Raw genomic sequence first — 11,414 nt, 5'->3', positions numbered from 1 at the left:
TAGAACCTACGTCTTCCATGACCATGAGTCTTGCTTTCCCTCCCATTAGCTGTAACTACTCCATGCATATTTTCAGTCGACTCTGTGTGCTTCCTCAAATTCACTTTTTTTTCCACTCAAGATGTCTTGTTTTTGGCTTTTAATGTGTATTTCTCCGTTTGATTATTTACATGTTGTCTGTATTTGTTTTTGTTTTGTTGATGCCTAGGTGTAATCTGTTCACGTCTGACTTAAGGGGAGATAGCTCCCGTGCTACAAAAGTAACTAATGTTTTTCTTGTCTCCCTTTAAACCCATTTTACGCCCACCCATTAGATTCATTTGTGTTTTATTCAATGTACGATCATTATTAATTTCTTTATTTCTTCAAAGGAAATTATGAGTCTCTGAGGTAAAAATAAAAGACTGCTTCGAATGGGAATTTCGTTTATTCTGCACTGTTAACTTTCGAACTGGTCGAAGAGGGGAAAAAAACAACAAGAAAGGTAACCACTAATCCCATGGTGTTATCTCCCTTGCGGGGTCATCAGCGCCAAAAATTGTGGTAACGCTAATTCTTGGTGTTTAATCCGTAGATTGGTCGTTTGCACAAAAAAATTGAAAGGTGCTGAGCCTTTAGTAAGGATAAACAGTCTCAAAAATGTCAACTGAAGCTGCAGATCAGGTAATATCTACAATGCTTAGTTTCTAATCTGATAGCAGCGTCAGTCGTCAATTCTTTCGCCCGAATTGTGTCAGATATAACTTTTTTTTTATATTATAAGGAACTCTTATGCACAACTTGTGCCTTTTCTCTGCCGGTGTCGTTTAATAGTCACATGATATCTAAATGAGGAGACACAATACGACAAGTTGTTGGATTAATACTGTACCAGGAACCAGATTCAATCCACGTTGCATGGTTCACCGCATCAATACAACGAATGTTAGTTTATATCGTTCACAGGCGTGTGAAACACTTCATATTAAGCTGTCTTAAAGTCCTTTCACTTATCATGCCATCAGTTATACTATGACGTGAGAGATATTTTGTCAAATAAGTACAGCTGGCCTAGTTTTTGTGATACTATTGATAGCCAGAAACGTTTTAAATATCCATTAAAATCATTCTCTTATTAACTGTCTTGGCGAAGAATAACTATTCCCGTTTTGTTTGTTAACAGCCAGACTTGTATATTGTTCCAAAAGTTGAAGACACATCAGATGACATGGAATTCAGTAGCAATATCAGTGCTGTGAATACTACACAGAGAAACATTCCTTCTGAAGAGAGCCTAGAGGGCATATTGCAGCCGTTCACCTGTGATGTTTGTGACATAAGGGCAGAAGCCAAATACTTATGTACAGACTGTGGACACAATATTTGTTCTTACTGTTTTGGATATCATGAAAAGTACACTATAGGCCACCATGTTCAGATTATCACAGCACTATGCCACTTGACAGCCTCAGAACAAGAAGATACTCTGAAGGCAAAAGTTAGAAAACAGGCCAAAGTTATGGAATCCCTGCTAAGTCAACTTGCAGAGGAAAAACAGGTGCTAGAACAGCAGATGTGGGCAGCAGAAGATGACATTGACAGACGCTTCACAGCCGGACAGAAGGTGATGGCAGAGATTCGTGATGAATGTCTAGCTAGTTTAAGACATGCTGTACATATGTTCCATGATCGTCTTCAAAATGAAACTCGAGCTGCCCGCTCAAAACAGAAGCAGCTGTCACAGCTACTGTCAAGATGGGATACTAACAGTAGCCCTCAACAAGCAGAGAAGGACATTGAAAATATGCTGCTAAGTGACGGGGATCTTAAATCCTATCAAGACCGATTAGTAAAGGGTAGATCAATTTCATTCTTTGCCTACAAGATTAAAGAAAGTAGCGTAAGATTATCATCTTTATCAAGCCATGTAAGAGACTTTATGGGTTCGTTGGAGCCTAGCAGAGTCATAGAAGAATATTCCATTCTGGCAGATGAACCTGAAGAGAATTTATATGCTGAAAGTGCTCATAATTTAAGTGCTGGGCAATCATTAGTCTTAGATTCTACTACAAAAGATGTAGATCAGGCTCCAAACAGAGAAATGAAGAGTAGACTAGATGGTATGCTTGTTATGTTAACCCAGCTGGAGGAAAGAGTAGTTGCCCTTGGAACAGAAAATGTGTTACTTCGCAGAGAGCTAAAGGACTTTAAAAACAGAAGCTCCCAATTGCAGACCATTAGCACAAATTTGCCAAACAAGCCTGAAGATTCAAGAGGAGATGGAAATGCCATTGACATCGATGCTACAAAGAGCACCTGTTCACCATCTGAAAAAGAAGAGCCTCCCTCTGAGAATGGATCAACAACCTTGTGTACAATGCAAGATGTTATTAGCTACTCCTCTGGTCTACAGCAAGAAATCACTACAGACTCACAGCCAAATTCAGGATGATCCAGATGTACAAGGACAAAGAGATGCTCAACAAGAAGTGAGCACCCCTGGTACACAGAGAGCATTGAGATTCTCAGCAAATGTTAGAATTCCTAAGCATCATCTTGATTTGAACCAGGAAAATAAGTCTAAGTTTCAAGAAAGACCAAAACCTGGTACAGCCAAAAGAATCAAGAAGCAGTCTTCACCTACTAAGGCAAAAAAATGTCAAAAAATACAAGAACAAGCAGTGGAGGTGACAAAGAAAAGCTCTGATGGCTCACAGAATGCTACAACATCTGTGCAGTTTCTGCCTCTTTTCAGGCAGCCAGCAGTTGCTCTAGTCAGGATAAACCCTCAAAAGGAAATTCTTGTCATGAATTCAGGTGCAAAATCAGACCAAACTGAGATTCCAAACCAAGTCAAAGAATTGGGAAAATTAGTTACAGAACCAAGTAAGTTTTTGTACTTTAGAAAACTTTACATTTTACAAGTGAAGCCAAAATATTTAGAAGTTTAGGGTTTTAGCATTTAATCATATTGTAGCATTACTGATGTCTGGGTAATAATAATATCAGTGATGCATGACTAAATGAAAGGGGTCTTGTTAAAGATAGTTAAAAATTTTGTCTATTCAGGCCCACAGTGACCACAATTGCAAGTTTGCATACCATGACTAAATGAACAGAGTCTAGTTAAAGGTAGTTAAAAGTTTGTCTGTTCTGGTTGACAGAGTGACCATAAGAACAAGTTAATACTGAATTGATTACACCTCGATGAAGATCCCTGTCAGTGTGTCTCTCTGACTATATTGTTAACAGAAATCTATACTGCTGCGGAGTTTTGTACTGTGTGATTTTATCCCTAGCAAAGAGATCTGTGTTGTTGTGACATATTTTAAAGGCAGACCAAATCAAACATAAAATTAAGCTAAATGTTACAAACAGGTTAGCTCATTCTAGAGTTAAATCTTGCATCAAGGCTACCTTTTAATAATATCAGTTTTTGCTGTTTACCAAAAGCAAATATTGCACAAGATCTGAAGGTTGAAAATGTAAAATAATATTTGTTTATGATTACAAAACAAGAATTTCAATTTTCCTACATGCATGTAGCCTGAATATTCTCTCTCTCTCTCTTTTTTTTTATCTGTAAGGATGTGAGATATCTGATGTGGCATTTTCACAATGTCTTTTTGATAGAGCATGCTACTCAGTGCCTGATACTTGGATAAGTCTTTATAGCAACCCAAAAAAATGCAATACATGGGTTAGTAATCACAAAATATGACTATTATCTAGAACAGGGGTGGGCAATTAATTTTCCCAAGGGGCCGCATGAGAAATTGGGATGGTTTTAGAGGGCCGGACTAATATAGTTAACTCAGTTTTACTCAATACTGTATATATAGTATATATATGGCCAGCGGGCGGGCCGGCCAGAGACAGGAGGCGGGCTGGATCCGGCCTGCGGGCCGGCCTTTGCCCAGGTCTGATCTAGAATAACAGAAAAACAGTTATGCTATGTAAAAATTATTCAAAATGAAAATGTGAGGTCCTGGATGTTCTGCCTTCTTGAATGTGCAAGTTGGGTACACATGGGTAAAGTGTGCACTTCTGCATGCTATCCCTGGTTTAAGGAAAGCAAATCTTTATTGCAAAGTGCTTAATTTACATGCTCTTAACACTTATGCATGGTGTATTCATATGGATTATTTTTATGGTTGGAAATCATTTAATGGCTGCTATGTGTTCAATTTAGTCAGCATTAAATAAGCTACTGCTGTCATCAGTATCACAAAAGTGTTTATCGTTTTCTGTTAATTTTTTTTCCATGGAGGGGGGGGAGTGGGAAGAGTTGAAGCAAAGATAAAGTAACCAACATTCCAAAGTCACTTAAAGCTGCAGCCAATATAAGGTATTCAAATACATGTTTAAAGTCATGATGGCACAGGATATAAAATGATGCAATTATAGTGATGTTTCGAAAATTGTATCTCGTAAACAGAGCAGAGTTATTTGGGGAATTAGTCCCTAGTCCCTCCCAAAACTAAGCTCCGTCATTTGTTAAATAATTTTGCATGCAGACAGCCTTAAATCTTTGGTTGGGTATGTATCATTAGTAAGTAGTGAATGAAGTAATATGCTTCGAATAATTTTTAATTTTTATGTTTGATAGGTGAGGGGAAAAGAGAACGTAAACTGAGACGATGCTGCTATCCAAGCTGTGAAGGAAATGTAGGTATTATTTGGTGCTGTGAAATAGTTAATAAATAGTATTATGAAACATTCACTTAATTCTTTGTGCTGCAAGTTGTTTTTTATCTTCTTTTTGTAAACTTGGACAGATGCCACATTCTTCATTTGGAAATGTTGTGCAGGTGATTAATTGTTGTGACAAGTTTTTCCCAGAGTTTGCTGTACTTGGATGGCAATGTTATTAAATTTTAAAAAATTGAAATTATCACAGTCGTAGCCCATAAAACTGCAACATATCTGTCATACCAGTAAACTTGAAGCCAAAATAAGAGACAACACCAGCACAGCTGTGCCCAGTATGAACATACCTCTACTATTGGATCTATTGCAGGCACTTAAGCATTCATATATGGTTATGGATGTATTTATTTGCAAGTACACATAAAAATTAGACTAGGTTTATAACATTCCTTCTGTCTGTTAATTTCAGAATGGAGACAATATCACAATGCCAAAGTCCACTCAGCAAGTACAGTTGCCTGAGTCAGTGGAAGTAAAAGTGCGGTCAGTAAGGATAGGGTCCATGCGAGCATTAGCAACCTCTGTCAACTTTAAAGACGACAGGCTGTTATTTCAAATCACAAGTAAGGGTCAGAGCAAGAATATAAGAATAAACTGCAGCGTCTTTTGTGGTCATAACTCATAGTAAACCTGCCTCTAACCTCAGACTCAACAGTTTTTTGTTTTGTTTTGTTTGTTTGTTTTTTGTTGTTTTCTTTTTTGTGCTTTTAAAAAAATCACCATTTTGGTGGAAACTATGACTGTTTCCCATAATGTAAAAACATAAAACACACAAGAGAGCTCTGTGTAAAGGAAATTTGTAAAGGGAGAAGTCCTAAAAACTTGAGTTCAGCTCAAAGAGCTAATTGCTTATGACATTGTGTAATGCCCTAAACATAGAAAAGCTAATGTTACGTCATTACTTGTCAAATCTCATTGACACTGATCTTCATGCATAAAACACATCTCTCAAAAGGAAAATAGCATCAGGAATCAGGATACCTTTCTACTCAGAAATTGAGTTCTCCCTGTCCACCTTCTTTAAGTGATCTTTTGTCTCATTTGGGTTTGCAGTATAGATTTTCTACCAGTGGACCTGCAGCATACATTGTACAAAAATATTAAGCAGATTGACTCTTGAGTGTGCGTGAATGTGTGTGTGTTGTGCACAGAGAGTAGCTACTACTTTTCTGCAACTGGTGACTAAAATTTAAAACAATTTTAAGTTGGGTCTAAAAACTTTCTGACAGTTTCTGGATGGGAAAGACTACTCTGAGGAAAGAATCAAGAATCTGTAAAACTGCAAAGCGTTTCCCAGTTTTTGTTATACTTCTGTGTTTACAATTGGTATACATTTGCAAAAACACATTTTTTAAGGGGCATTTGGGTAATTTTCTGTAGAAAATGCATTGAAATTTCTTGAATGCATTGTTGCTAAAAAGCTGCATATTATTCAGGCAGTGCATTATGCAACTATAGAATACTTATTCACTTGAATACTTATTCAGATTAGCAGAATGCCTTTACATATGTAAAAAAATCATAGTTAAAACTCCACCCTCTGTTAAATTTGCATGAAGAAATTGATTCAGCATGTAAATCATAAATTTTGTTTTCTACAAAACTGCTTTATTCAGATCAAGGAAAATCTATGCTTTGAATATATTTCTCAGGTGTTTTCAATCAAGATACCTACTGCTTTGAAGTTATGGTGGAAGATCTCACCTGCATCCAATTCACACTGAACAAAACTCAGCCTCTCATTTTTATAAAAGTCACAGCTTCATGTGCTGAGAATTTGTGCAAGATTCTGAAGATGTCTGAAAGGCCACCAGAAATGTTCAATCCATACAGCTATGGTATGTTACAATGGAGGAGTTTTGGTTTTGGGAGGGGTTTTTTGGTGCTAGATTTTTTATTTATTTTATTTTTTTTTTTTTTTTTACTTATTTTTGTAAACTGCAAAAAATTAGGTGAAACCTTCTTTATATTTTAAACAGGGAAGAACAATTCAAGGCTAGGCATGGTTTGTTCATATTCCTGCATTATACAGCTATACAATTCCAGTAGCTAAAAGTCCTATATCAGTGACCTCAAACATCCATTCCTTTGAACAGTAGGCATTTAATATTTCAGGAATGTAAATGATTTTTTTTTAACTCTGAGTGTAAAAAAGTAACTTTCCCATTATTATAATTATAACAATTTGACTAACAATTAAAACTTTTTCCTTTCTTTTCAGATTTACAGAAGAGTTTTATTGTGGTAATCATTGAGGAATTCTTGGACGAGTCACAGATAAGGAATTTATTTCAGCATTATCGCAGTGCACATCCATTTTCCCCAAACTTTTTAAGAGAACTTGCTAATGAGGATGCAAACCTTTTACTTGTAAAATCCTCACCACCATTGCTTTCTCATCATACGATATGAAAAGAAATTTGATTTATCAAGTGGAACAAGGATTTTTTTTTTTATTTGTGTGAAAAAGTCATGCAACATTTTACCACACCTATGTGGATTGGAGTGGTGTCCCTCCACCTAGTAGGTTTGGGGGAGGTGGTGTCAGCTCGTTTTATATTTTTATTGATGTGTTTTTGGTGTCCATTGTGTAGGGCGATGCTTTTTTTTTTTTTTTTTTTTTTTTTTTTGCGTTGTTGCTGTGCAAGACTGTTTGACTTTGGTTTTCTTCTGCAACTTTTGGATTTACCACCAACTGCCAGTCTTTTCTGCATAAATTTCTTTTGAAGATCCCACAGTCAGTCCTTTGCTTTAAAAGTTTTCATGCAGTTTTAATTTGCTTTGTGATAGCATCGATACTAGCAGTCTTCTAGCGATTTTAGCTACGTTGACCTAAGTTTCTATCAATCTATTCTGCGTTCCTGCTGACAACACAATGGCTTTCCAAGCTGTAGATCTGAACTCAGGGGCATTGAGAGCCAGCATGGACCTCGGGGCAGACGGCTTGCTAAAACAAGTAGCTGATGAAGTTCGTAGATTCAAGAAGGTGAAGACAGACAGAAGTTATGACAGACAAATCAGTAACAAAGCATTGTGCTTGTTACGAATCTCAGCTGTCTGATTCTTCACCAGCAAGTCAGTCTTACGACATCACTGGCAGCAAACAAGACTGCTCTCAACATGTTAGTCATCAAGTGATCATTGTTCAGTTGGACAGTGGGCCTGTGTCTGTCAGCTATTATGCAGAAATAAAGATCACAAAGATAAAACCACAGTGCATCTCACTCAGTTTCTGCCAGCAAGAATGCAGGTGGCTGTTAAATGGATTGAGCTAGAAAATTTAGATTATGAGTTCTTTTATGTACAGAAAGAAGTTGTATTAACAACTTGAGACTATTCTCCCACATTACTATAGCTTTTTCCATCACCATGAACTGTGGACAGTCATGCCTAGCGCTTTGAGCCTGCCTTTAACAGTAGGGAAATTAAATTATTAAATATGTATGCCCATGCAGACACCTACACATGCACACACTCACACAAAGGCAGACTAAAATAGTTGGTGCTGTCGTATTCCACGGTTAATGGGCAGAATAGGTTGAGGGAAGAAACTGGAGGAAAACCTTATTTCCTTGTCCAGATCCCCTGTGACATTTTTCTGAGGGCAGGAGCTGAAAGAGATGGTTGGGTGGGTGTGAAGGGTCCTGAATAATCTTACCAGCCAATTTAAATGTGGCCTGTGAGAATTGCAGAAATTTGTTTCTTTCTTTGTATATCTAATGCAAGCATTAAAAACATAAAATGTACACAAATTTAGTTTGACACATATTGGGAAAGAAAAGCAACACACTGGAAATTACGGGAGGCTAAAGGTGGTACATCTGACTGGTTGAACTGTTATGCCATAAAGTGACAGAGAAACAAAAGATGCTTGCAATCACAGAATGATATAACCATGCTATGAGCTTCTTAGGCATGCCCATCTGTGCAAGTCTCATAAAGGGTAGTTGCTGCAGACATTTCTTCATGATTGATGTGTTCGCACTCCAGATCAGGTCATTCATCCAGACTGCCATTTCAGGAAGCTTAAAAGAGGACTTTTTTGACAGACTCCCCATTGATGACAACAATGCCAACATGCCAATCATTTTCTCTCTGGATTCACCTCTGTAGGCCATCTTATGGATTTCAGAAATGAGGTCTACAATTGTGTCATCAGAGAATTTGATAGATATACAGAAGATCTATATGGCTGCATTGAGTAACACATCCAGATCTGTCCACCATATTTAAGTCTGAAATCATTATGACAAAATCATCACAAGCTTAAATAGAAAAAATGATAGTATGCACAAAAATTTTTTAAATTATTTAAATTGCCCATTGGGACAAATAAAGTTGGTTATTGTTATTGTTACAAACAATATGAATATTTTTATTGTTAAAATGATAAGGAAATATTCTTCAGATCTTTACTAAAGCAGTGAATACTACATCAAATTTTATCACACAATACAAGAAATATCATTCCATCAAACAGCCTTATGCAGACCAAGTCACCATTTATATTTGGTACTGCAAAGGATAAAGAACCCAACATTTTTCTTTCATTTTGTGTTTTATATTATTATGAAACAACTTGCTTAAAAGGTTTATTTATTACTACCTAGGGTTCTTGTTATCCTCCTCTTTATGTGTGTGACCTCAACTGTGTTAGAGATTATACAACATAATCAGCTATAAAAGGAAGTATAAATGAAATATTATTAAACTTTAACAACAGTTTGTTTTTATACTGTAATTTTTGAAACCTGTTGCAAGTTATGAAAAACTTGTTAAACACTAGTTTTGAAGTACCAAAAAAGTACCGAACTGATCATGTTTATATGTATCATGATTCTGCATTTTGTTGTAGATAGCATCTATCCTGTGATCATAACACTTTAAATATACTATATAATTATCTTTGTCACATTTTATTAGCAACCTGCATATTGAGTCTTCACATTTGTCTACCCTTTTGATTTTTATGGAATTTAAATGTGACCTGTGGGAATCTGCGGAAACTTATTTCTTTGCTTGTATAAGCAATACAAGCATTAAAACTTAAAATGTACACAGATTTACTCCACTGAATGCCTGTATGCCAGCTTAACATGAGACAGCTACTGTATATAATATTTCTCAAGATATTCTCAGTTCTTGAGAAATGATCAAGATGTGTGACAATTTCACTATTTAAATGACCTTTACTGTTATGTTTCACTGTTTCTGAGGCCAGAAACTTTCCACAGATGTCTAATCATTTCCCACTACTCTCACTCCTTAGAGCAATTAACCACAACATATACATATGTATATTACATAAATGCAGTGTATGAAATATAAATTGTCAGACTTTATTTTATAGACTTTCAGACTGTTGTTTTAAGACTACTCAAATGTAATCAGTCCTTAATTTAAACATTTTTCAGATAATATCATGTAAACTGCTTATTACTTTGATCCATTGATATGAGATTCTCATCAAAAGATAATTATCATGACACTGTTACCATAAAATTTTCTAATTGTATGTCAGATATGCCTTCAAGTTCTTGTTGATCTATTAAAATTTTTAATGTTGAATATTAAAGTTTATAATAAGTGTGCCTAAGGCTTTCTTTTTTTTTTTCAAGTGTTATATTGATTACATATTAATTTAGGGTGACTTTTAAAAAAAACTCACTTTCTGCTAGTTAACAAAGGTAATAATGGGCCTTGTCTAAATAATAGCACAAATCAAAATAAGTGTGTACTATATCTTTTTTTTTTTTTACATATCCTTTTTAGCATGTACATCAACATATACTTTAACAAGTTCTGTGGCCTCATGTAATGATGACAATTTTTACCATCTCTGACCTAAATTTACCAGTGGCTTTAGTTTGACCAGCGCACACAGTAAAACACATCACCAACAGGAAGAGTTTAAGACAGCAAGATAATGCACTTGTCACCAAGACCATGAGGTTCATGGGTTGTGGGCTTAGATCTCTCCTGCACATGAAATTTAACTTGTAGTATCTGTTTACAGAGCTAGACAGGACTTTTTTCTACTCATTTGCACATGCATGTGCAGAGCTGTTCTTCTATGGTGTTCAATGAAAATACAGTACTTTACATAGCTTAACTGATGACTGCTTTATCATAGTAGGTAAAGCAAAAGATTTTCAGTGCATTTATTGCAGGTTTAGTGCTTGTTTGGTTTTGATTTTTTTTTTTTTTTGTAATGGAGGGAGAATGCATGTTTTAACTTGTTAGCTCAGCAGGTGTGCATAAGACGGTTGATGCATAAGCTTTTATTTTGGGCAGAAAAATTAACAGACAAAACACTTGTTTGAGATGAAGATTTGTTAAGCTGGCATCCATGTTCCATTTGAACATGTATTAAACACAGGTCTGTGGCTAAAGTGGAAAAATATAGTTGCACGCTAGACCAGCTTGTTGTGATTTAGCCTTAGTTGCTGATTCCATGTAAAATACCAACAACTTATCCACCACAAACTTTTCAGTATTTTGGCATCGTTGGTGTAAAAACATTTTCTGTCTTATTATGATGGTCTTATTCCATTACACCCTTGGTGGATCACAGGGCTGCAAATACACCATGCCATCAGATCTGGTTCTGGGTGTCTTTCCCATTTGGGTCCATGTCATGCCAGCTGCCTCCGCCTTGCTGTGGATCAATTTCTTCCATGTCTAAGGTAACCAGATGTCCCGCTTTAGGCGGGACAGTCCCGCTT

At 36.2% G+C, this 11,414-nt stretch overlaps 1 protein-coding gene across 2 annotated transcripts; it reads left to right on the top strand.

The window, feature by feature from the left end:
- Window positions 1–488: 488 nt before the first annotated feature.
- On the top strand, window positions 489–10,278 carry LOC112560082. Of its 2 annotated transcripts, XM_025231655.1 has the most exons (6): window positions 493–663; window positions 1,163–2,865; window positions 4,589–4,647; window positions 5,099–5,252; window positions 6,342–6,527; window positions 6,911–10,278. In XM_025231655.1, the coding sequence occupies exons 2-6, from the start codon at window positions 2,259–2,261 to the stop codon at window positions 7,099–7,101; spliced, it is 1,197 nt and encodes a 398-aa protein (XP_025087440.1). In that variant the 5' UTR covers window positions 493–663; window positions 1,163–2,258; the 3' UTR covers window positions 7,102–10,278. The 2 variants fall into 2 exon arrangements, with proteins under 2 accessions (XP_025087439.1, XP_025087440.1); XM_025231654.1 differs by lacking the exons at window positions 4,589–4,647; window positions 5,099–5,252; window positions 6,342–6,527; window positions 6,911–10,278 and having other exon boundaries at window positions 489–663; window positions 1,163–2,519.
- The last annotated feature ends 1,136 nt before the right edge of the window (window positions 10,279–11,414 follow it).

The sequence above is a fragment of the Pomacea canaliculata genome, linkage group LG3 (assembly GCF_003073045.1).
Source record: "Pomacea canaliculata isolate SZHN2017 linkage group LG3, ASM307304v1, whole genome shotgun sequence".
NCBI lineage: Eukaryota > Metazoa > Mollusca > Gastropoda > Architaenioglossa > Ampullariidae > Pomacea > Pomacea canaliculata.
This window is presented reverse-complemented; position numbering and strand designations above follow the sequence as displayed.

Coding starts and splice junctions, on each gene's coding strand:
- LOC112560082 (XM_025231654.1), top strand. CDS start 640: ATGTCAACTGAAGCTGCAGATCAG. Junction 664..1,162: donor CAACTGAAGCTGCAGATCAG/GTAATATCTACA, acceptor GTTTGTTAACAG/CCAGACTTGTATATTGTTCC.